This window comes from Protomyctophum parallelum, assembly GCF_964188405.1.
Source record: "Protomyctophum parallelum genome assembly, chromosome: 13".
NCBI lineage: Eukaryota > Metazoa > Chordata > Actinopteri > Myctophiformes > Myctophidae > Protomyctophum > Protomyctophum parallelum.
In genome coordinates, this window is record NC_139708.1 from 35,394,376 (window position 1) to 35,422,119 (window position 27,744).

The following is a 27,744-nucleotide window of genomic DNA, read 5'->3' on the forward strand; positions in this document are numbered from 1 at the left end:
CACATCATCGAACCCATCGAACGATGCCCTGACCCAGTCACAAATGGCCCTTTGCACTGTGCACTCGCCTGGCAATGTGAGGCCTCGGTTCCGTCTAGGCAGGATTCTGATTTGTGTTCAGTCATAAGCCCCAGTGGCTACTCAGACAAGCACATGCACCAAATGTTTAAGCATGTGGTTCCTCTCGTACTGAGTGGGATTACTATTCCAACAACACAGTGGGATAAAACTAACCTGTCGCACATCACAGATTTTCTAATTGCATTGAAATGTCCTTTTTATATTCAATAATGATCAATATGACAAATAGCAAGGGCTATAAAAAGAATGTAAACTGCATTCACATAATTGCAATTCAGGGCACATTCCATGATGGAATCATAAATGAACTGATATCCAAATTTGAATACAAAAGAAGCACTTTATTAATCAGCTTTATTATTTCAGAATGGAATGATACGAAAGAAATTAAGTTCAAAGTCTGTCTCCTTTGGAGATGAAAAAAAAAAAAAAAAAAAACTCAAGGCAAAATTATTAAAAGCAGACATTTTTTAAAAACTCAAATTGAGTTGGAAAAGTGCTCAGTCCTGGGCTCAGCGTTCGTTGCAGAGCCAAGGGAGAGAAGGCCCGGCTCAGACGGCTCCAAGTCTCAATGAAGACCAATTTTAAAATCAGCTTCACTCTTTCCTGCCAAATCGTCATAAAAAAAAAATACAAACGTCAACCATTACAGCAGAAATGAAAAGAGAAACGTCAGCAGCAGCAGCATCCTTAACCTCCGATCGACCAATCAGGCAAAAAAACATCTGGCGTGAATGGTAGAAGGTACTGTAGGTTGGAGCACAAAGCAGGAGGGGTGTCGGGCAAAGCAGTCGGCACTCACAGTCCATTAAGATCAGTCGTGTGTGGAGTGGTTGGAACAAGACATTGTGCTATAGTTTCACAGTGCCTGTAGGCAGGCTGCTATTACACAGTCTGTAGTAGCGGAGGTCATTCACCAACCTCTGCACGCTCTGAGTGAACGAAGGCAAGTCCTTGAAAGAGAAACAAAGGGGGAGAAACATAAGGACAGCCATGTTGGTTACAAAAGTATATGTTCAGCTGTGTGTGAAGGGGGGCATTAATATGTAACTAGTGGTCAGGTCACAGGGCACACGTCACAGTGATACAAAACATACAGTCAAAGGGTAGATGGTGAAATAAAATGCATTGTGGTGAACTGTAGTTTCTTTCCGAGATGATGAGCCTTGAGCTGAATTAATACTTTAAAACCCTTTTTCTGAGAATTGCACTTTAGAGAAAGCTTTGTTTTTACCATTTGAGATTATTTTACTAATCAGTGCATTCAGTCAATATTTAACTACAATTCAGTTCTCCGATATTGTCAGGCAGAAACCGGTTCAACTTTTTATGTTTTTTATTTTTTCTAAATGAATGTTACTTCATCACACTACTGTGCCACACTAAAGTAGCAAAAATGTTGAGCTCAATATTTAACTACAATTCAGTTCTCCGATATTGTCAGGCAGAAACCTGTTCAACTTTTTATGTTTATTTTTTCTAAATTAATGTTACTTCATCACACTACTTAGCCCTACAAGCAGAACCCAATGGTACTGAAGTTTCTGATTTTTTTTAGACCCAGACCCATGGGGTCCTGTTCCAGCTCTACCCTGCCACCTGGTACGCGGATATAAATAAAACATAAACACCGTGGATAACGCCTGTCTGCGCTCTTTGACGAATTTCTTTCCTTTGAGGGCTTCTGAATCTGTGAACTACCGCTGCGAATATCTCCTGTGGCGCGGAAGCCGTTAAGTATTTTTAATCTTTGTTTGACCGATTTGGTCGCTTTGATTCTTCTTTTCCTTCCTTGTTTATTGACACCTCATTGTACCGCCTATCTGGCTAGCTAGTGGCGCTATAGCTATGACAGAGCAGATCAGAGGCAGGGACGTAGCCGGCACAAGCCAACCGCACATCGGGTGGCGGTACAATTGGATGTCAATAAACAAGAAGAATCAAAGCGACCAAATCGGTCAAACAAAGATTAAAAATACTTAACGGCTTCCGCGCCACAGGAGATATTCGCAGCGGTATGTATAGGTACTTATAGTTCACAGATTCAGAAGCCCTCAAAGGAAAACAGGCCGTCAAACGGCGCAGATATGATGTTACCGAGCATACTTATGTCCGCGTTCCAAAATTCCCATACGAAAATAATAAATATAGATATGTACAGGGACCCTACACAAAGCGACATCCAAATTTCAGAAAAGCTTTATGGAGGGTTCCGAGAGGGGCTACACACTACTGTGCCACACTAAAGTAGCAAAAATGTTGAGCTTATTATAATAAAAATAAAATTAAACGAAAGTTAAATGGGTTTCATGAATATTGAACCAATAAAAATAATTAACAAGAGTTTGTGACTGTATAACTACATTGGATCCTTTTCAACAGTTTGGGAGAAATGAGTTTCCCACCCGACCGTTACGATATGCTATACAATTAGCTAAGGATGACGTTAGATAAGAAAGTGTGGAGGGCAGCGATACAGGAGTCCAGAGCCGGTGTTGGCCTGGTGAGGTCTACCTCACTCTCACAGAAACTATAATTGGCATATTTCACATAATAGGATAGAGCTCGGCACAGCACGGCATCTCGCCCTCAGGCCAGTAAAGTACGTTCACGTCTTACCCGCTCGAGTTTGAAATTGCGCGCGAGGACGCTTCGCTGGTTGGCATCCACACCCTGGCACCCATTGAGGAACTCTGGCATGAAGGCCGCGTAGAAGGCGTCGAAGTCCACGGCGGCCATGTTGTAGACAGCCAGAGTGATCTCCTCTTGGAGAAGGTCGTGGCTCTTGTGCAGCAGCACCTGCAGCAACACGTTGATGAAGTGGAACAGCATGGAGGTCCGGAACAGCTTCTGCAAGAACAACAATAGATGCCATTCAGAATGTTGTTACTTCTAGGGCTGTCACGATCATGACATTTGACTTGACGATTAATGGACATACAAGTAAATGTGATCGGAACATATGAAGAAACGGGTCAGGTATGACAAAGATAACTTAAATATACAAAGAAATGACTAACAATAATGAAAATAAATAATGTACTATGGCCAAACTAGGCCATATTTAATAGCTGATCTACAAGCTCACAACCGCGACATGCTGTGAGCTTATAGAGTTCTCAACGGGCCTGAAAATTAAGGCCCGGCCCTAACTGATCAGGCCTGAAGCCCGGCCCGACTAATTAGCATACATTTTAGGCCCGATCCGGCCCTAAAACGTTGGGTCGGGTTTTACTCTACACAGAGTAAAAGTGAAACGCCAGTCAGCACCATCTTCATAATAGATCAATACACAAACAGACAGAACAGAACTATTATTTTTATTATTATTAAAATATTTCTTTTTTCATGGAGCCCAAGACCCTACCCGACTACTGATTAGCATACATTTTAGGCCCTGCCGAAAACGTGGGTGGTCAATGAAGTAGAGGGTTTAAGTGTCTGGAACAGGGTTTGTCCGTATGCTAACTGTCTTTGGCAAGAGAAGTAGAGACAGCATCGCACAACAAAGTATATTTAAACAACGATCAAATAAAATACCGTAAATGAGAAAATAATCATTCCGTTTGACAGATCAACTGATTTCTTGTGCTGCGTGAAGCCGAAAGTCTCTCTCTCTCCCACTAAGCCAGGCATCAACACATAACATTTGGGTACCTATACAGGCAAGAGGTTAGGCCAACATAAAGAAACAAAATCCCGACTCACCCTGTGGTACAATTTGTGCTTGCTGTTGAGTGACTCCAGGTAGCAGAGGTTCTGTTTGAAGATGTGTATGTCTGGCTGCAGGAATGACTGGCCGAAAGCCTGCCAAGACGAAAAATGCGAGCACACGTCGTCAGGGAACTGGAACACTTGGTTCTATCCATTATCTTCTTGCAAATTATTCTATCGATTACCTTTTCAATTAATCTAATACAATATATATATATATATATGTACACGCAGTATATGAAAATGGATTTGTTTAAATACATATTTTTTCAAACAATCGATTAAACTCAAATAGTTGCACCCCCACCCCGTTATTGGGTTACAATATGTTGGAACCCACCTGTGGGCAACTTAACATTAATTCATTTAACAGATTTGATTTTATTGTAAGATGTTTAATTTCTGTTTGAATACAATGCAATATGCATCAAAGCCACTAGAGGGTGCCCACAGTCTAATTTCTAGCTCAGTCCTCTCACTGATACAATAGCTTGTAACCAGAGAGAGACAGACAGACTCTCTCCCTGGGGTACTGAGCAAAACAGAACAAGAAGACACGCTTCTTTGCCATCTTCACATGCTTCTAAAGTGAGGTTGTGGTTGCGTAACAACTATTTTTATTTTTATGTAACGCATAGCCGTTAGTGCTGCCAGAATTGGCCAAAAATGACGTTCAAATATTCCTTTTTGATTTGAACGGCTCGAATGTTGAATTTATATAATTTTAATATAAAATATTGCAGCCTAATATGCAGTAAAACTTTCTCTTTTCTTTCTCTATATGCGCCAGTCCTGAATCGGCTGCGGTTGGTGCTGAGAAATGCGCTCTCATTCATAATTATCTTAATAGCCTAATTTTTGTATAATGGTTTAGTTTAGATACAATTTGGAGAACAGAGACGCATCGCTCCAACGATGTGCACTTTGCGCAGTGCGCTGCTGTGATAGAAGTTCTTACCTCGACATGAAAGGGGAAATAATCAAAGCAATAGCAATGCATTTGTTTAAATCAAATCAAGGTAGGCTACAAGATAAATGTGTCACAGTCACAAGAGACAAGAATCCATGCATTGGTTTTACATTGCGTTGTCGGTCATCGAGTCTCACTGTAAACTGTCTGCCTTGAGTGCTTCATGACCAGATAAATCACCGTTTCAGCTTGACCTGTTAACATTGTGTGATTAAACATGCATGTTTTATATGGAGCAAGTTAAAGTCAAAACTGCCTAGCGACTCCTCCAAGGCTTCTGTTACACTGTGGTCTGTGTGGCCCCATGGTGTTAACAGGCAGGCAGAGTGGAGCGGAGCGAGGAGGCTGATTTATTCTTCATTGTATGCCGGTGTCTGCGTGTTGCGTGGCAACTATAACTAATCTACAAGCTCACAACGCATTGCATCAACGACACATTTTAACTTTGAACTCATCTCTCGTTTACCCACGGCAACGTTGTATGATTAAAAAGCTTAGGGGAGACTTCTCCTGCTGCAGCTGGGTGCCCCTCTCTGCCTTTGACTGAGGGTTCTGTGATCTCACGAGACAAGCCGCCGATTAACGTTACGTGGCCCAGAGTCTCACGAGAACTCGTACATCATTTTTATTATTTTTTAAAATTCAAACCTTAATTTTATATATTAAGTTATTATATTTTGATTCGAAAATTCATTCGAATATGGAATATTCATTGGCAGCACTAACGCTATATATAACTATAACGTTACCATTGCTCGAAAAGGTTATTCAATTTCAGTAACATGTTACTTGTGACACATTTCCCCTCAACACTAGTTTAGTGTTATGTGCTTACATGATGTAAAAGTGATTTCATTCACGTGCTGTGGTACAACCAAAGTAGGGAATGCATACACACACACAGTGTGGTACACCAACCAACCTGCATGGCAGCTGTGAACTGGGCCTCATTTTCCATGGTGTCTTCAACAGCCCCTTTCTGGACACTCGCCAACACAGACGTCTTGAAGAAGTACCTCCAGTTCTGGTGGAGCACTTGGTACAGTAGTTCAAACATCTCCGCCTTGACATCTGGAGAGGACCGCTGTCATAGATGAGGAGGAAAATACCATCATATTTTTGTTGCATTGTTTTGGCTTTTTTCTTAGATATCAAAAGGGACAGAAAACTGGACAGACAGGGGGAAATACATGCTATGCAGGTCTTTCCAAGTTTCCTTTGTTTGCCATCGCTGTGTGTTGTTGCAGATTAAACAAATATATTTTCCATTTGACACAATGAAAATAATTATTCTCTTTCCATTCTGTGTGGACATTGCAAGTATTTTGTCTCTTCCCGAACGAATTGTCACATTCAATACGGTTCTCATCTTGTCTTATTAGCTGACTGTGGCTGAAAAGTAGTAGTAACCTGGTACTAAACAGGTAACACATCTGGACCCTTGATACGGCATGCCACGACGACCATTCTAATTTCTCACGCTTAACTGTACAGTGCAGAATGCAGAGGAAGTATGATGAGGAAACGACCTATCGGTATAGGTTGCTTCCTCATCAGGTCGATAAGGAAGCGAGAACTACCCCACTCATCACAGGATACGTTATGAGATGCAAGGAAACTGGAACACCCGGAGGAACACTGGGAGAATACTGAAACACCATACAGAAAGGACCCAGTTGGGTTAACCCAGGACCTTCATTCAGTCTACTAGGAAACAGTGCTAACCACTGAGCCATCAATGGATGTGTCAACTTGAAGGTGAGATGAACGCCAACTGACCTCTGCCACAATGGGGTAGACCTGTTCCATGCAGAGAGCGAGGATGCTGGGAAGGAAGGGTTTGAAGGCCTGCCCGGGCTCCTGCACCACCACCTGCAGGATCTTCATGAACTTCTGCACAACTCTACATCCTGCACTGCCTTCTTGCAAGATACTGGCAGCAAGTTGCTCCCTTTGAAAATAAACAGAAACAAACCAGAAGAGTCTCACTTGAATTGATGTACATCATTGGCCCTTTCATTCAGCATTAAGTTTGTCTCAGACAGGAGGCGATGACAGCTTACTCACCTGGTGAACATGCTAAGGAAGGTGTGGATGATCTGTCCAGTGAAAGGAACACCCATCTGAACTCGCAAGGCTTGAAACAGCGTCAGGAAGAAACTCAACATTTCATCGGTCACATCTAAGGAAGAGAAGGGGACCATTCACCATGAACGTCATCGTAAACCGAGATATTTTCATATGGCACGTAGAACATTGGAAAAACACAACATTTCATGTCGAGTGCCCAGCAGTGAGCGAGGCGTGGCTGAGACTTTCGTCTGTTCTGACCTGGCTGCTGAATGAATACTGAGAAAAGGCTGAGGGACACTTGGACAGACTCCTGAAGACTCTGGTAACAAATCTGACGTGATTTAGTTGACTCCCCCGAGATGCTGTCAACTATATCTCTGAGCACAGGAAGGGTCTGCTGCAGCACCGATTTCACTGTAAGAAAATTAAGAACACAAGGTGACAAATGATGACTGCTGATCTGATATTAGTGTTTATGTGTGCGTGTCATTCCTTCTTTTCCTTTCTCTTCCTACCATACATACAGAATAGCATTCAGGCAAAAAGATATCCAAACAACAGATGAAACAGGAAAACAATGACAGCTTGCGAGACAAGTGAAGGAAGCGTTTATGACACATGATCATTGCAACAATTCCCAGGGGGAAACCGCAATAGAGAAGAGTGAAGAATACTGACTGCCATCTAGGTCAGAGCCTCGTTGGGGGAGGTTGGCTGTACCGCGCAGACTGCAGTAGTCCCGGGTGAGTGACGACAGTAAACTGCCATGGTTGGAGGAGCGTGTGAGCCACTGCTGCTCGCTCTCTGGTAGGTTGGGCCACGGCAGCAGCAGCATGTTGGATAGAGCCCTACACACCAACATGTGAGCCTGGAAATCACAGACCAGAGTGTCAACCACTGGCAGTCAAATAAAGGTAGAGACCATGAGATAAAATGCATTTCACTAGCTCTAGATGCAACCTGCCTTCTAAATCAGTAGTTCTCAAACTTCAAAATTATTATTTAACACTTCCAAGACTTCAATTGCTTTAATAGCCAATGCTAAACGCTAAAATGACACGTTTTCTCAGTTTTAATGCGTTAAAACATGCAAGTAAACAATTTAGGAGTGCAATGTTGGTAATAGAAAACACACAGCATGAAATAAAACAGCAATGAGGGGACACGGACCTCTTGTGGGAGTCTGCGAGTCTGGCTCTCTGTGATGAGGTTGAAGATGTTCTGGACTGCTGGCAGAGTCATGAGGAAAACAGGCCGCACGGTGGAGGTCATGGAAACCAGGAGATGGCACGCAGACAGCAGCAACTTTTCAGGTACCTGAAGAATTAATTGATTGAAAATTGTATTAACAGTTTGCAGAATGGGTACAGTTCAAGGAAAGTACAGGTCAATACAAAATCTGCTAAGAGAATAAAAGCAGAAAAAGCACTAAGACTTGTTTACATAAGGGTCCTCCATTTTCAATTCATCAAAACATTTAAAGACATACAAGGAACATTGTAATGCCAATGCAATGTGTAGTAATGTGTATTGCCAATGCAATGTGTAGTATTCAAGTATTCAAATCGATCAATCAAAAACCTTCTAAATTTTTAAATACAATGAAATGTTTTGATGATTAACTATACATCAACCATAAAAATTAAACGATGTTTGCTCTTTTGTTGGTTCCAAATATTTCCACCTTAGCCAACATACCCACTGATGCACCCAGAGACTTTGGATGTACGCAGAATAAAGGAATCAATGTCCACAGTTTGAATGTAGTTTTAATTTGCATTTACTTCCATTAAAGTGCAGTGATAGTACATTACAAACAGCTCCTTCTGGCATTGTCTCTTCTGTGTTGTCTGTCTGGTAAAAACCATTTGTCCACCAGGTACATGCCGCTCCCCAATCACCCAGGCCTACATTATGCTCTCCATAATAGGCCTGGGGAGGCATGCCCTTGGTGTCCGTGATTCAATTACATAATAACCCATCAAACCAATACCCAATAATGCCAAATAATAACTAACAATTGTGATAATAATAAATACATACAAAACAGTGAGGATGGCTTCTACAATGTTCATTGTTTGACTATTACTTACCGATAGTTAAAATAGATTTAAGTGGTAAACTGAGCTCCTGCTTTTTTCTACCAAGAATGGAGGATGTGAGTTTACATATCTTACTTTGAAAGATCTAATCACTGCCAGGGTGGTCTTTATTTATGCATAATGGCCCGCAGCCAAAACGAATCATGTGCAAGGAAAGGGATAAAGGGCCAATTTATACGTTTGTCACACAAGCCTTTTGCTACACAGAAATAACATTCTCTTTTCAGCTGAAAATAAGCAATTCTTGTCAACTGACACTTGTTATGCCTGAGGAAGGTCTCTACAACCGAAACCTCTCTCTTGTACCGTGCAAGTTGGCAGTGTGCAGGTTTATTATTTTGTTGTTGATGTCTCCTGCTGCCCTCTGCCTAAGCACCTGCATTTATATCTTTTAAGTTTTAATCTAAGTGTGCAAAAGTAGTTGTTTTCTTTATATAAAACTGACACTTATTGAAAACAAAGTTGTGATGATCAGGGATCATTATAGTGTATGGTTGGGAGAATATATATGAATATCTATCAGAAGTTCTCACATTGTTCTCGACTACACAGTACCAGGGTGGGGGGAGTGGTTGCCTGTGTGTCCGCAGGTGGACTGATTGATGATTGACACCTAGAGAAGCTGGCCCGTCTGTCAGGGAGTGATCGGCCCTGACTGGCTGTCGGTCTAGAGTGGGAGTGCTCCTGATCATGGCTCTCCCTACTCACCTACTATATGAGTCAGTCTGTTCCTCGAAGGCGGTGGGGAGACAGGCCGGAATCCTCTCTCTCCCAGCCGCCACACTAACTGTGGACTTTTGCTTATAATTATTCCTTAGTTTATTCCCTTCGGAAAGGAATTTGTTTGCTTTCAGTTGTAGTGCTAATTTGTGTCTGTTGCTAGGTATTTTCTTTGGAGTTTGTTCTGTATTCTGTAATACATTCGCCATAATTACCCCTAGACTAATTGTGTCGTAACAAAAGTGTAAATTCAGACTGGAGTAAGTTACCTTGGCAGTGATAAGTGGACTGCTAGCATCTATGGCAGATGTGATGAGATGGTTGAATCTCTGGTTCTGGCTCTGGTCTTGTCTGTGGACCTCCCCATAGAACTGTGCAAGCCAGTGGGAATAGGCCTGCAGGGCAGAAAGTGCCTGTGCATGGCTGTAACACGAACCACACACACACACAGACATACCCAAGACATTTGTACATTGACACTGCTAAAATCATTCTGAGAATATACAAATAGCACCAAATGGATCCATAACTGTCATAACTGTCACAACTTCTGTGAAATTGCAATGCTTATAGCATAGCTTTCCTGTAGCCAGAGAATACTCACACATCAATTAGGTCTGGCTTGAGCACAGAAGGCACAGCAGTCTCCAGGTCATACAGGCTGATCTGGGAGCCATAGCATGTGACTTCAACCAACCTACGTTGAGGAAAAACAAACATTTACTTTTGTTCCAAATAAAGAAAGTTAGGTCTCATGGCAAGAGAGAGAAGAACAGCAAATAATTCAATAAATTCATTCCTTTGAGAATGTTGGGTTTTGTTGGGTTCAACATCCAATTTTGAACCTGAAACCTACAGTAAATGGTAATCCTATCCAAAGTGGCCTTTAAATGTACAGTGGTTATGTTTCATCCTAAAACTACCATTACAATAACAGCATGTTATGTAATGTAACACGACTTATTTTATAACTTAACATTTGCTTCGTCTCTGACAATAAAGTCAGAGACTGAGTTTAGTTTATTTAGACACTATGAGATGACTCTGGAAACCAGCTGGCTACTTAGCTAGAACAGTTGGTAGATATTATTAGATGGGGTCCGGAAGTAACATTTTGAACCCATTAAAACCAGGAAAGCATCCGTGCCATTTTAGATTTTTGCATTGGCTATTAAAGAATATCAGAATTACAAGATCACTTCGTCATGAGCTGCGAGATCTGCTATTGTAGAACATTTTTGGAATATGTTGAAAGTGTTAATAATATAATTTAGAATGATTGTTTTTGAAAAAAGTTTGAGAACTGCTGATTGCTGAAGGCATTTGTAGAATTGGCCTCAGGTCTTAATGGGTTAAGACAACAGGAGCACTGACCTCTCCACCACTGCAAGCGCATCGTTGAAGCGCGCAGCAAAGACGTCGCCAATGAAATACTCCGACAAGCGGCCGACAGCCTGTAGCAACGAGCTCAGATCTCTCAGAGAACAGTGTAGCCGACGACAATCATTCTCTGCAGTGATGTTAAGCCTCCGTGCTGAAAGGAGTGACAGACAGGCATCTCAGATCTTCACAAGTTACACTCGACAATACACTGAAATAAAAAGATGCGCTCGGGAGAATCATCACATACTTGTGCCACTGGTAACGATATATTGCTGCAAACCCAGGTAAACGTCTAAGTTTTCCTGGAGGACTGGATACTAGAGAGAAAGAGAGAAAAGATGAGTCAGAAGGAGGTAACTGTTGACTTGTGGAGGGGACAATTTAAACTGAACATTAAAAGTATTGCGATGACAGCGGAACTTGTATTAAATATATATATCCTTCACATTACACCTAATTCACATGTTTACATGGGCAGTTCTACAATAATGTTACATGGCTCAGTGGTCCAGGCACCGTGGCTGGTAATCCAGTCTGGCAGTGTGCCGCGGGTTCGACTCCCGATCTTGACGGCCTTTACTGCATGTCTTCCCCACATCTCTCTCCCCATTTCCTGTCAGCCTACTGTCTGTCCCTCCATAAAAAATATAAAATAAAGGCGAAAGCCACCAAAAAAAACCCATAAGAAACAAACTAATAGTGTTGTACTTGGATTACTTGGATTTACCTTTATTCTATTATCGATTTCATGCATACGACCAGGTGATAAAATCTCATCCACAGTGACAATGAAACACATCACCGCAGGCTTCACCAGCTCTTTGGATTTCAATGCAAGAGTCTTCCAAGTGAATGAAGAGCCTAATTAAAAGCTTGCAAAGTGCTATGGTGGGTCACAACAATCAAAAATAACAACTATGTCTTACCAATATAGAAAATGCATGGGATGGGAGCAGCTCCATCACCTTGGCAACCACCTCCAGACTCTGACGCAGATACCTTTGCCACTCGGTCTGTTTCTATGGTTACCAAATGAAGATATGACAATTTCAGCCATGCAACAAGGTTGTGTCATTAAACCATTTGACAGTTGTGAAGTTGTGAAATGCATTGAGGTGGCCATGACACACAGAAGAGTGTGAATGAAGCCCAATACATCCACAGGTTTATCAACACTGGGTTCAGGGACCGCCAGCGGGGCCCATTTGGAATCTCTCAGAGTTAAAGGAACACATTACAGTGTAGAACCCCAACAACCCCAAGATAAGAAATTGTATCAAATTGGGTGCCGTGGCCTAATGCATATGAAACTGGGGATCCTTGAAATTAAAAGGTTGATCACTGAACTCAACTAGATACTGGAAGTCCAATCTACAATGTAAAATCATCAGTGCTCATTTAGCCTGTACAGCGCTTGTCCCCAGTCCAGATATTGAGAACCATTTATCCTAGCTCCTAGGCTATACAATGTGGCTTAAGCAAATAAACAAAAACATGCTGTACAGCAGCGGTTTTGAACTTGTGGGTCGGGGTCCCCACATGAGTTTTAGGGGGTGGAGCGGGGGATCCGCAGATCCGCAGTGAAGTGACAATTAAAGGACTTAATACATTTTTAATACAACGATGAACAATTGCCAAATTGTCAAATAATATAAGAAAGACAAAACCTGTGAAAATAGCCGAATAGAGCCAGAAATAGTCAAATAAATGTAATGCCTCAACTCCTACAATTTGCAAGTGCTTGTCAGGATGGGAGGTCACTAGTTCAAAATATGATTATTTTGGGCGGGTCCCAGTTCAAATATTTGATTATTATTTTGTTATTATCTGCTGTACAGAGGCATCAAGGTGAGATCCAGAATAGATACTGTGACAAGTGTCAACCACACAATCAAACGCATTGGTTTGACACCTGCTGGATGGAGAACTGCGTGGTACGTCGTCCCTCCGCTCACTGCCCTCTACTATCCCATAAATAAAGCAACTCTTACATCATCATCCAGGGTCTCGTCGTCCAGCTCCTCCAAGTGTGCCTGGTTGTATCTGAACTGGATCCGGTTCAGAACTTCCCTCAGCAGCAGCACTAAGGCATCTTTGTATCTGTCGGACATACAAAAAACACAAACTCCTTCATTTGACATTGTTCAATAGAACATTGAAATAAGTCATAAGTCATAAGAAAATATGTAAAAAATAAATGTTGGTACTAAGTTGACCTACTGGCAATGTGCACAAGAAATATGGCGCCTGATCTGTCGAGCAGTTTGCAAGATTAGCTCCGGACAAACTGACCTTATTTTAGCGTACAAGAGCCTTGCCATAAAACTCACTAGAGGGACTGAAACAGAAAGGATCAACAGCTACTGAATCTTACCTATTTAAAACACTTTCTCTTTCAGCCAGTCTGCTTTTGATCTTGGTTGTTAAGAAATCCAAGAAAACACTCCATATATCCAGACAGGCAAAGTAGCCTTCATGGTTAGGCTGAAAAACAATGTAGAAGAAATGTTTAAATGATTGTCACCATATGCTCTGAAGTATGGGGAGTCTGCGACAATGAATGACTGAATTAAGGCTGAACTGCAATACTTCTTACTTGGTTGAAGGTATACTTGAAGAGCAGGGACAGAAATTCTACAATTGGAAACTGAGGACTAGATTCAATCCGTCTCAGGTGAACACCGACAAACAGCCGCAGAAAGTCTGTGAACTTCTCCAAGTAACTGCAAGTTGATGGTGAGAATGAGAAACATCAGATATTCTTGCTACCAAAGCTGCACATTCAAGTAGTCTGGACAATGGACATTGATTACATTGTTTAATTAGGTATTATAAAATATCACAGTCTGAATATAATAAGAAACTATGGACTCAGTATTCAATAGAGCTCCACCTTTCGTCAAGTTCCTGTAATCGGCTCTTGACCGTGTGAGCGTTATTCTCTCGCGTCAACCTCTGCAGCAGAAAGAAGGTCTGCTGGAACATGCGCAGCAGGTACTCTTCAAAATCCAATGGCACACAGTTCTTTGACACAAGTTCATTGACACAGGTCATGGCTAGTACACCCAGACGAGCCCGGTCCACCTTATTCCCATCGCCGCTCAGCTGTAACGTTCGCCCTCCACCGTTTGATGTCGGTGCCAACGTCCCGACACCCTGCTGCCCGTTAGAGGAGGAAGAGATGAAGGAGCCCGTTTTTTCCTTTGTCCGAAGGTCGCAACCGAAACGGGCAAAGTGAAAGATGGAGGCCAGCAGGGTGGGGGTTATGCTTGTCGACAGTGGGATCCAGCTGAACAAGTGGGCCAGGCACTCCAAGACAAGACAACATAGCTGCTGACTGTCACTGTCCAATGCCTCCACAGGCTGCAGCTTGGAGAACTGGCTACCTTGTAATAGACTGCCCACCAATTCTGCCGATAGAGGAAAGACAAAGCCACAGTCTGAGTTCATGAAGAAATATAAACCACTTCTTATGGTGCAGTTTGTATACTTTACTTATTTTAAGGAAGTTGCAAACATTGTTCAGTTAAAAAAATGCCTCTACTTTAAAACCTTTGCATTGTCAAGACACTGTGGCAGAAATCACTCACCATTTTCCCCTGAGGTGGGTGAGGGGGGTGGTGTGGAAGCTATGATATTGTGCTTGTCCCAATAAGTCTCTAGGATACCTGCATTAAAAGAAAGTTGCATTGCATAACAATATATTATTATTATTATGAGAGGAAGCTGGGTCAAAGATCAGCGGCTAAAGTTGTGCCTCTTCTTATAGCCTATCGAGAGAAATATATTTGAACATTTGGAAACAGAAATAACATGGAACATTCATATCAGTCAGCACTATAAAAATAGTGGTGGTAACTCATGCTGGTAGAATTGTTAATAAAACAGCAAACTGGTTCACCTTTACATTACTTTTAATGAAAATACAGTTTACTTTGTGAAGGATTTCAATAAAATGTGCTGCACCATGTTTAAAAAAAATACATCCTAGTTTGTAGTTGTAGTCAATCTTTTGAATAAGATTCTAGTCATTTGAAATGTTTTAGTTTTAGTCTAGGTTTAGTTGACTAAATATCATAAGTCAACTAAATTTACAGTTGATTTAGTAAACTATAATTTATTTTTGGCTGACTGTGATGGCATCGTCATAATGCCTGGTTTGTAGATCAGCTACGGAAAATAGCCGATCTACAAGCTCACATCGGGTCTGTAGATCAGCTATTTTCGGCACATGATACCCGAGCACAACCAATAGTCCTGCAACAAACAGTCAAAAAGTGCTTTAGTTTTCGAGATACCCCTACCGGAGTTAGGACCAAACACAACATAGTTTTTCCTCATCTCTAAGGCCTCCCATACATGAAATGGATTCTTGTATAAAAATATTTTACTGCAAAAGTGGTGAAATTGTTATTTAAAGTTATACACCTCAAACAAAAAATAAAGCCTGTCCGTCTGGTGGTTGAGGCACTTAAAGGCATGTAGATTCACAATGGAAGCTCTGAGAGGTTCAAAACTTGGCATACTTGAAGCCAGAACATACCTCTACATTCTAGAAAAGACTGAATGTCAATATCTGAATGTCAATATGAGATATAGTCATTTGAACACATACTTACAGTAGGCGGAATTGTACATCTATGTAGATGTCTTCTCTACTTTGTAGTGACTCTGGAATGGATTGTCATAGCAACACATATGATTGCTTGTAGGAAAGGTGAGGTTCTACTGAATCCAGCAATACCAATTGTGTAAATGTAGCTTGCATAATCGTGGAGTTATGCCACAAAACGTATATGGTGTCCCAAACGGGGGGAAATAAAACTAATGAAATCTACAGTATCACATTAGTTTTATTTTTACTTCAAGGGTGGGAAAACATAAACAAATCACTTGAGTAGAAGTCCCTAAAATGTATGAAATGTCTCAAACTTGAGAAATGAGAAATTGTGAAGAAATAGATGCCGCTTCAATAGAGAAATATGCAAGCCTACAGTGGAACTACTAACTATTATTGTTGCAGCACATGACCTGGATGTTAAATAATAATAATATAATATCTCAAACTTATATAGCGCTTTTCTGAGTACCCAAAGACGCTTTACATGGGGGGGGGGGGGGGGTTTACAGAGGTAACAACAAATTAAAAACAACTTTAATAGAAAAAGGACATTAAAAGACCGTGAAAAGGGAAGGCAATTTTGGGTTTTGAGGGTGGATTTGAAGGTTTGAAGGGTAGGGGCATCTCTGAGTGCCTTAGGGAGGGCATTCCACAGGGTTGGGGCAGCAAAGGCGAAAGCCTGTTCCCTCATCAAGCTCAAATCTCAATATTATCCTCATAAATATAAATAATCAAGTTATTAATTTCTGTTATTTGAGTTATTTGGTTACAGTCAATTTATACTACAGTATTTGGCTCCACCTATGTGCATCTTATGTGATCTTATAATGTGAAGTGTATCGGAAATCGGGGCCGATCATGACATTTTTAAATGATCAGATCAGGAGCACAAAAATTTGATTGGGACATCCCTAGTATCAATATGATATCCATATCATGATATTAGACTGTATATTGTCCGTGATTTGGGATATTGTACTATTGTGATATTGGAGGAGTTGAATAAAAATATAATTTTCAGATGGGGAAAAATCGGTATCGGCAGATACTCAAAATTAAAATGATCTTACTAAATGTTGCGCAACAGAGAGATGATGATGTTCATAAAACCGTGGCTCTATATACAGACAATATGCTGCAGTAATGAGCAAGTTGCAAATGTTGAGTGAGAGCATGCCTGCACCAGTCTCATCAAGAAGACTGAATAGGGTTGATACAACATTGTTTAACATACAAAGATATTTTTAATTTGTGTGAAGACCAGTACAAGACCAGAACATCTGACAGCCATTATGGCTGGTACTGGTATGTGTACCAGAGACTTAAGGTCCTTCATGCAGCATCAGAAAGGTTGATGAAGTTGTACATCATCTGCTCCTCTCGTACCCAGATCTGTTTGTGTATGATGACAAATATACAATATACAGTATAATACCGGTAATATGCCGAGGCGGCAGTGCCTCAGGGATAGAGTGGCCAATAGAGCGGCTGGATGGAGAACCGTGAGGTTCGCAAGACAAAATTCAGTGTGAACTAACAATATACCGGTAGTACTATATCATACCATATTCTCAGTTCGATCCAGGGCTCCCCCAGAGTTAGACTCTGAACCCCTAATTGATCCCGATGTGCAGGTCGGTGTCTTGTATGGTTTCCTCTGCCATCGGTGTGTGACTGAATGTGTGAATGTAATGCACAATCTATGTAAAGTGCTTTGGATAAAAGCTCTATATACTGTAAATGCACCAATTTCCATTTACGGTATATAAACTCCTTGACTGTTATGATGACATACAGAAGACACTGACTCTGAGGAAGAAGATGATATTGTCTAAATACAAACCCTGGAAACATACAGCATTATAATTTGTAGAACATGGAAAGTCTGATGTTGCATGCTCTAAAAGTGTGCCCATGGGAAATGGGCACAATGAGAGAAGATGCAAATCTCCAAGAAAATCCAGAACTACTACATAGACCTGCAGATATATCGATGAAGAAAACCATGGACCAGTGTCTTCAGTATGTCATAACTCTTATTTATTGAAAGTGATGACTTGTCATCACTTTCATTTATTTAAAGAAAGATGTTAACTACTTCAGTGAGATTAATAAAACCTTTGACATAGATACTGGTCTGCTGTTCTAATTCTTTGTTTTATAGCTGCTATATTTCGTTTAGATATTTAGTGTTTTAGGTAGCATTTATGATATTTGTCATCATATGCAAAGAGATCTGGGTACGAGAGCAGCCGATGTACAACTTCATCAATCTTTCTGATGCTGCATGTGAAGGCCCTGTCTCTGGTACTCTGACCAGTGACCATGTGAAGGCCCTGTCTCTGGTACTCTGACCAGTGACCATGTGAAGGCCCTGTCTCTGGTACTCTGACCAGTGACCATGTGAAGGCCCTGTCTCTGGTACTCTGACCAGTGACCATGTGAAGGCCCTGTCTCTGGTACTCTGACCAGTGACCATGTGAAGGCCCTGTCTCTGGTACTCTGACCAGTGACCATGTGAAGGCCCTGTCTCTGGTACTCTGACCAGTAGTCCTGGTTTTGTCTATGAACTGATTGCACAAGACCGCAATGACTTTTTTGTGCTATCCCTTTTGGACTGATTGTATGACTGTACTCTGTTGCTGTTTTTACATTTATGTCTAATAAACTATTAAATCCATCAATCAATCAATCAATCAATTGTGCTGGCCTTCCCACAAATGAAACAATATATTTGTATGTTAAACAGTGTTGTATCCTATTCAACAATGTTGTACCCTATTCAGTCTTCTTGACGAGACGGCATGCTCTCACTCTGGTCTTACTGGAGTAGTTTTCTCAACATGATACAGTATATGATGAGGAGAGGAGAGTATTGAATTTGGGTTTGCCAGGGTTTTATGAACATCATCTCTCTGTTGAACAACAGTTAGTATGTGTTGAAGGTCTTCTGCCGTGGGCTTTATACATTATGGGTCTTGTTTCGTGCTTTTTTCCAACTGTTTAGCAAAGATGATACAAAGATTTGGATCCAATATTCCATTTTGGTAACATTTTAAAGACACACTTCAGAATTTGTACAGTATCTATGTTGTGCATTACGCGCACTATTTTTAGGCTATAGTATATGTGCAGTAACCATATTACAAGTGATACTAATTAAGTCTATTTTCCATTCTGGTGAAACAGTGTCAGGGCAGGGTTCTGCTATTGTCAGTGTAGACTACTGGACAGGCAGTAGGCTCTGTTACACTAAAGAGAACTAAATGCTAGGTCACTCTCCACTCCAGTCAGCTAAATAGCTACTTGATTTGACAAGGTTCATCTCATCTTTTCACATTCCAAAATATGTGAAATGATTTTACCGGTCATTTTATGAAGAAAGCCACATACTGTAGGCAATAAGATGCAGGTGGAGCCACATACTGTAGTATAACTTGACTGTAACCAAATAACTCAAATAACAGAAATTAATAACTTGATTATCTATATTTAGGAGGATAATATTGAGATTTGAGCTTGATCCAGGTCATGTGCTGCAACATAATAATAGTTAGTAGTTCCAATCTAGGCTTGCATATTTCTCTATTGAAGCGGCATCTATTTGTTCACAATTTCTCATTTCTCAAGTTTGAGACATTTCATACATTTTAGGGACTTCTACTCAAGTGATTTGTTTATGTTTTCCCACCCTTGATAAGTGAAGTAAAAATAAAACTAATGTGATACTGTAGATTTCATTAGTTTTATTTCCCCCCGTTTGGGACACCATATACGTTTTGTGGCATAACTCCACGATTATGCAAGCTACATTTACACAATTGGTATTGCTGGATTCAGTAGAACCTCACCTTTCCTACAAGCCATCATATGTGTTGCTATGACAATCCATTCCAGAGTCACTACAAAGTAGAGAAGACATCTACATAGATGTACAATTCCGCCTACTGTAAGTATGTGTTCAAATGACTATATCTCATATTGACATTCAGATATCGACATTCAGTCTTTTCTAGAATGTAGAGGTATGTTCTGGCTTCAAGTATGCCAAGTTTTGAACCTCTCAGAGCTTCCATTGTGAATCTACATGCCTTTAAGTGCCTCAACCACCAGACGGACAGGCTTTATTTTTAGTTTGAAGTGTATAACTTTAAATAACAATTTCACCACTTTTGCAGTAAAATATTTTTATACAAGAATCCATTTCATGTATGGGAGGCCTTAGAGATGAGGAAAAACTATGTTGTGTTTGGTCCTAACTCCGGTAGGGGTATGCCGACTTCTGGGGGCCATTGTCGCAGTACTACAAGCATAAAATGACTTATCTTAGTCTGGATCTCTTCTCCACTACTTCCTTCCTGCCAATTTAGTCTAGTTTTTATTTGTTGACAAAAGTGTCAGTTTATTTAGTCAATTATTTGTTAGTTGTCACCATAGCTTAAGTTTTTGTTTCATTCTTAAATTTTGTTTATCAGTGAAAAAAGGTAGTCAACAAACAATTTTCATCATACTTTTAGTATGATACGAAATTAGCACTGCTATATGGATTGGATAGGTGTAAGATTCTCACCCGTCAGAAGTCCAAGCACTGTGGGCACCTGCTCCAGCAGCAGTTTACGCAACTCTTCTTTCCTCGCAACACTTAAGTCTTCTCGGGGGCATGCTAGCTCCTCTGATGTCGTTTTTAACAATACCAATCCTAAAGAAGCCAGGGCTGGGGACTGGATCAACTGTAGATAAATGAAGATTAAAAATAGTAAGATGATTTGTGGACACAATCTTTTCTAGTGTTCAGTATAACAGGACAATGCAGTTTAGAATCCCTTTAAATAACATTGGCAAAAAACATCATTAACAACCTATATAAAATGGACATATTCTGTATTGTTGTTGAGTAGACAATGTAGAGATTCTAAGATTGAGCAAAGTATTTGGGGTGATCAGATATATTTTTTTGCAACTTCCTATTATTCGTGTTAAGTGTTGCCTTAATAGGATTTCTGTGTACTGACATGTCTTTTGAGGGGGCGCTTCGAAGTCTGGCTTTCAGAAATATGTCATACTAGTCCGGTGCCTGGCTGTAGTGCACCGAGTCGGTAGTAGAGCACCGAGTCGGTAGTAGAGCACCGAGCACCTGTTGTACCCGTGTCAGAGTACCCGTTCCACCCATCTGTCTGTCTGTCTGTGTCCATTTTTATGCCCATATATGGATATTTTTGTATCTGTCTCCATGTGTCCCTTTATTCCTATATATGGAGTTCTGTGTCAGGCATGCCCAAATATGAAGTGTGTTGCCTAATCTCAATGTGACGTAATGGAAAGTACAGGTGAGGTCCACTGGCAGACCCTGACCAGAGTTTTGTGGCGGTTCTGGACAACAGTGTATCCGACCGACTTGACACCGGGCACAACACTCTTTGTGGTGGTGTGGAACGCATGTGTCATTTGAAGTCAGTGGGGCGAATGGTTCTCAAGTTACATGGATTACAGAGACTTGATGCATTTATAGTTAGATAGATGGCAGCCAATTCTATGGACTTTTGAGCTCCCCCCAAAATAAATGGCAAATGACGTGACGTCATGTGGCAGCCAAGTTTATGGACTTTTATGCCCCCAAAAAACAGCACATGGGGTGGGATGGTAGGGGCATGACCAGAAGCAGAACTTGAGCTGAGCTCACCTGAAGCTGATTTGTAAAGAAATCATGGTAAAACATTGGCCAATCCTGGCGACCAATGTCCACGATGACTTTGCACAGTTTATTGCGGATGAAAAAGGGCATGGCTTTATGCTGGGCTAGTAATAGTTTAGGTAGACAGCTACGGATCTCCATCTTGTCTTGTGAAGCCACTCCCAACCACATCTTGTTCACCATGCTCTGAAAGTTACAAAGAACATGCAGTTTCCAGAGCTGAATGAAACAGTTCTGTCATTCTGTTGAAGAACAAACAACATACAATATACAAACAGATCCAGCTTGTAATTCCTAATTAAAGCAACCACAGTTTACTCTGTATCGTTTCAGGTGTGGTGAGTCGACTAGGATACCTTCAATATGACAGAAAATGTGAAATATCATCCTGTCCTGTCGTTTACAATTATTAGGGTTTGATAATGTAACTTCCAATACAAAGCAAAAACATATCTTACACATTATTACAGTAACACAATGCCTCATAGGTGATTGTGCATTTTTTGTAAAACTAGAATTTTATGTTCACTCCACCAAGTACAACTTATTTTTTAACTGTGACTCGTTAACATGCATATTGCATTCATTTTGGTTTTTATCCCTTATTGTTACTCACGTCGTATAATCTTGTGTAGTTGGATTAGTGCCTTTGACGTTTCATATTAAACATACCTGTAGTTATTATTCTATGAATTTCTATGCTCATAAACTACAAAGCTACCCCTCCTTCCACAACCAGCATGTCTCACCTCAAACACTGTAAGGCTGTACATCATGACATACTCATTCCGAGTGTTGGAGAGGAAGAATAAGCAGTGGCGCCATGCTCCAGTCTGCTGAGCAAAATTATTCAGCAGCTCTTCTGCAGAAAAAAAGGAAGTGGGTGTGATCGTTGACAGTCACAACCTGACACAAAGTGTATGTGTATAACAAGTAACAACCACCTAAGATATCGTCTCTGTCGGGTGGAAACCTCATGTCCCCAAAACTGTTACTTTTCAGGATTCAAATAAAAACAGCAAAAAGTCAGATCGCTGTAGTATGAACAAGTAGGGCATTCATTTCCGAAGTTAAAATATGGAGATAAAAGGTTTATGCCCGACAGCAACGATCTCATTGGTGCACTGAATGGAATACCACCCATATTAAATGATCCAGTTACAGTATAAAAAAGCAAGGGTTAGCTAGAACAAGCTAAATAGTAGGGTTGTTGCAACCCATTTCATCAGATTAATCGATTTACCGGTAGTCTAATTACTTTAATAATAATTAGTCTATTACGGTAGATTTTTTATTTATTTTTTACAATTGTAATAATCAATTTGGGGAAAATAATTTGGGCATGTCATTATAGCACTTTCAAGAAATTTCAATTTCAAAATGACTGAAAATAACAGATAAGCTCCAAAGAGCTTGTAGATGGACTAGTTTTGCTACTGTTGGGAAGGCGGGCCATATGCACGACATTTCTGCAAAGTCAATAGGGATTTTAAGCAACGACTGTTTTCAGGACGGCTCCGCTAGGCAGAAGTACGGCGGCTGTGACGCAATCACCGTAGCTGTCAAAATCGTTAAGCGAACAGCCGTCAGCGACGGCAACATTGGTTCCCATGGTGACGTGTCTATGCAGCATGTGTCAAACACATACATTTGAAATGGAATCTGGTGAGCGCCCTTCTCCTGTTCGTTTACATGTTGACAGGAATGCCAAAAGTGTTGCAAGTATTGATGGTTCAAAGAATTTTGACGGAGAGAGCAGGGTGAGAATTGCACTAAGAACAGAGCGAGACGCCACATTTCAATAATAACAGCAACGTGTGGTGTGGGTGAACCATATCCTTTCCTTCTTCTACTCACAGACTCACCTATCTCTCTCTTTCGCTCATTGGTCGTGCAGCTATGGAAGAACTCCGTCATTAGGGTCTCAAGTGCACTTAATGAAGTCTCCTCTGATGCCTGGCGAACAAAGAGGTGTTGTTAAGTATGGATAGGCAAAACAAAACACTCCGTCTGCAAAGTCAATTTAAAAATAAATATGAATACTATATTATTACATCATTTCAACTACAGTTCATGTATTCAATAAATACACTGAACAGACCTGAGGCCTAGGTTTGTTCTGTTGTCAAGCTGAAGCATGTAATATACAGTAAGGGATAATGTATGGCTGAGTGGTCATTGTTTATAGATACATCACGACAGGCTGATTAACCACAAACGTGTAGCGGAGGTGGTTAATCAGCCTGAAGGTGATTATCTATAAACAATGACCACTCAGCCATACATTATCCCGCTGATTACACGGCTACTTTAATGCATAAATTAATAAATTGACACAAAGCACAACAAAACGTGTCGCGCTAGCCGGCGTCTGACCAGCTGCAGCAGTGCAGCACAGTCGGAAAACAAGGAAGTAAGTTGATCAAATAGCATCCATTTCCGGGTACTGCGTCTATTGCTCATCGGTCTGTTATAGAGCGGAGCGGTCAATATCAAGAAATAACAGACCGCTGAATTTGGCGATTGACCAATCAGAATCAAGCATTCAACCAAGCCGTGTAATAAACTCTTTTACTCACCGCCAAGCAAACACAATTATTAGACATGTGTCCATGCATGCACAATAGATGTTCAGTTTTGTTGACCAATCAGAAACTCATTATATATATATATATATATATATATATATATATATATATATATATATATATATATATATATATGCAACAGTGTCTCTTGCTAAAAATAGATGATCTACAAGCTCACAACGTGTCATGATGCTTGCAGATTTGCTATTTTTGGCAAGTTAATGCCATCGTTGGGTATACTCAAGGGGAAAAGGTTTCTCCAGTAACACAGACACTGCAGATTCGGCAGTAAATGCATGTAAAGTACAATTGGAAAATGTAATTGCAAAACTATAAATCCGTATTTCACACGAGTGTTTATTATACCGTCGAAGACAAACTGTACAGTTCAGTATAAAATCAAGACCAACTGTTGCATCTCTAACACACACACACACGCACGCACACACACTTCATTAACATCGAACACAGTTCTGAAATGTGTTGGTAGATTATGTATGTTGTTTCAAACAATGCTTCTTGCCAATAACATTATTTTCCTTGGGTGTCAAATGTGTGGGATGAGCGGCACAGCTGAATAAGCAAAATATGCAGTGTGGCATTGGCAGTAAACAGTATAAAAGTTATTGCTTTAGTTATAGCATTGTTCCAACGGAGACACAATCTACCAAACCAAGCCTTAGTTTGATGTTATATTACACACACACAAAGTCACACATACACAGCTTGATTAAATATTACATGAAAGTAACTTAGTCATACCCCAAAATGTTGTCATTTTATCAATATCAAGGCACTGCCTCAAGCCACAAAATAGGGTCCCCTGGGTTATGGAATAACCCTTGAGCAAGACACTGACAGTTGCTGATGAGCAGACCAAATCATCACTGACTCTGGAAACTTCAAGTAGCTATCAATCAACCAAGAGATTTTAGAGCACTTCATGTGCTCCATCTGCTGACAAGCTTTTTGGCTCATTTCATTTTGCATCAGGACTTGGTTCCCTGCATGGTGTGTGCATGAGAGTGTGAATGGGTTAATGTAATGCACATTGTATGGCGCTTTGGATGAAGGCGGCGACGCTATATAAATGTAGCCTGGAATCCAGACTGATTCACTCTGTTCGGCAGATTGAACTTTTCTCACAAATATTTCTTAATTCAATATTTCAATGTGGAAACCAACCAGACAATAAAATAAATGTGGAATCCAATATTGAGTACTATTTATCCACATTTCTTCTCTGCTCATTATTGCACTCATTTTCTGAGCTCCTAGCATACATAGAATAATTCTCTGAATATCTGACCATTTTAGTTTTTGTTTTACAATTCATAAATATATTCTAATAATTTTAAAGCATGAAGTAGAAAAGTATTCCTATGAGCTGTAAAAACTAAGGTACACAGATTGATCCAAAGACTAGCATGAGGCTACATCAGCTGTTATGAAGAGCTGTGTATCTGTTAGCCCCTCTCTGAACCCTCCATAAAGCTTTTCTGAAATTTGGATGTCGCTTTGTGTAGGGTCCCTGTCCATATTTATATTTTTGTATGGGAATTTTGGAACGCGGACATAAATATGCTCGCTAACATCGTATCTGCGGCGTTTGACGGCCTTTTTTTGTTTGAGTTATTCTGAATTTGTGAACTATAAGTACCTATACATACCGCTGCGAATATCTCCTGTGGCGCGGAAGCCGTTAAGTATTTTTAATCTTTGTTTGACCGATTTGGTCGCTTTGATTCTTCTTGTTTGTTTACCGTTTATTGTACTGCCTCCCGGTGTGCGGTTGGCTTGTGCGGCTACGTCCCTGCCTCTGATCTGCTCTGTCATAGCTATAGCGCCACTAGCTAGCCAGATAGGCGGTACAATGAGGTGTCAATAAACAAGGAAGGAAGAGAAGAATCAAAGCGACCAAATTGGTCAAACAAAGATTAAAAATACTTAACGGCTTCCGCGCCACAGGAGATATTCGCAGCGGCATGTATAGGTACTTATACTTCACAGATTCAGAAGCCCTCAAAGGAAAAAAAGTCGTCAAAGAGCGCAGACAGGCGTTATCCACGGTGTTTATGTTTTGTTTATGTCCGCGTACCAGGTGGCAGGGTACTGCTGGAACAGGACCCCATGGTCTGGGTCGTCAAAAATGTCAGAAACTTCAGTACCATTGGGTTCTGCTTGGAGGGCTATGTATCTGTATGCATATTTGGGTGGCTCCCAGACTCAGCAGACATTACACTAGCCTAATATTTTCACCAGATAGTGGCATGTTTGGAACATTATTTTGCCTGCCCACATTACAAGCAAGTAGAACTCCATTTATCATATTAAAAGAAACACATGACAATAAATCAATAATTACAGAGAATCCAGACAGTGTAGTTCGATAATAGGTGATATGGGAAACAATAGTTCAGATTAGGACTGTCAACAATAAAATGACACAAACAAGTTACTTGTGCAACCAAATCCTACATTACTGGTTTATTAAGTAAAAACAAGGCTTCGTCAAACAGACTAGCAGAATGACATTTTTTAGCACCAATCTCAATGGCAAGCAGGTCTAAATTCCTGAAATGAGCCACAACTTGCAGAGACTTACATTACTCAAGACAAATATTCGCTCTTGCAAGATGGGCGTCTGTAACGTGAAATGGCTTGAGCGATCTGCTACATCCTGGAAAAAATGTCCCTCATAAACAGATATACCCCTTCTGATGTTCACATGGTTACAATACATACATATTACATGCCATTAAAATGACACGAATTGAATTGCGATGAAACGTAATGTATACAGATTACTGTTCTGATCAACATACAATGCAGTAGAAGTAGATCATGTATAGATTATTCAAATATTCACATGGAACTCTTGGTCCAAGGTACATTCCAGGACCCGTGGCAGAATCATAGCAGCACACATGGGTAAACAAAAATAATAAAACCATTAAACTTACCATGTTTAGCTCAGACGTGCTCCGCTATGTCGCCAATTCTTCTGGAAATGTGAGCAGCACCAGGCGGTTAGCAACCTAGCTAGCAGCACCAATGGCTAGCTACGGTGTTGCTGGCTAACGTACCAGAGATTCATGCTATCTAGAGCGTTACCACAGATTACAACATTAAGCTAACATTACGTTTCATTAGCGACCCGTCAGCGTCAATCATTAAAATAACTTAACGCCAGTTGTCTGGAAATGGCAGTGTGGCATCGCCGCAATGGCGAGGCACGTACCCTTGCTACCCCGTTATTATTATTGTTGGAAATGTTAAGACGAGCAATAAGCAGCTTCAGCTTCGGGGAGTGAATAATAATGTGGAGCAGGCAGCAGCTGAAGCTGCTGTGCACCGACGACAGAACTGCTACTTAACGTGACCGTAACGTCACCGTTACCGTTAGCACGGCAGGACACGGACGGGTTAGCGTAGGTCGATGGACGTTAGCCGACTGTCAGAGGCAACGACGTTAGTTAGTTAGCCCCTCCGCTGCTCTTCCTGTCGTTCACATCAACATCAGCAGCCGATGCGATGATGATGCCACTGTGAAGTGTGAATAGAACTACCGTGGTGTGTGTCACACTTTAACTTATAGAACTATATTAAGAACTATGTTAATTATACGCGCTTGTTGTTATTACTGTTTGCTCACTGCTCCAGGGCGGCTGCAGTGGTGATGCAGTCACTGTTGCTCGTTGCAAGATAGACAGTGTTTTGTTTAGGCAGCAAAAATATTAGGGCAGCGTCTAGTGAGCAGATCTAATGAACAGATTTAAGACTTCCGGTGGACGATCTCT

The 27,744-nt window shown here is 40.8% G+C and overlaps 1 protein-coding gene across 1 annotated transcript; it reads right to left on the reverse strand.

Moving 5' to 3' along the window:
• Positions 1-407: 407 nt before the first annotated feature.
• xpo6 (exportin 6) lies at positions 408-27,658 on the reverse strand. The gene is made up of 24 exons (XM_083779381.1): positions 26,908-27,658; positions 23,222-23,312; positions 22,106-22,218; positions 21,345-21,542; positions 20,235-20,394; positions 14,634-14,711; positions 13,937-14,453; positions 13,640-13,766; positions 13,418-13,527; positions 13,035-13,143; positions 11,970-12,062; positions 11,291-11,360; positions 11,035-11,194; positions 10,265-10,357; positions 9,930-10,083; positions 8,009-8,155; positions 7,517-7,706; positions 7,097-7,252; positions 6,833-6,947; positions 6,545-6,716; positions 5,688-5,849; positions 3,790-3,888; positions 2,701-2,931; positions 408-1,034 (listed from the first exon to the last, which is right to left on the reverse strand). The coding sequence occupies exons 1-24, from the start codon at positions 26,908-26,910 to the stop codon at positions 933-935; spliced, it is 3,450 nt and encodes a 1,149-aa protein (XP_083635507.1). The 5' UTR covers positions 26,911-27,658; the 3' UTR covers positions 408-932.
• Between the last annotated feature and the right edge of the window lie 86 nt (positions 27,659-27,744).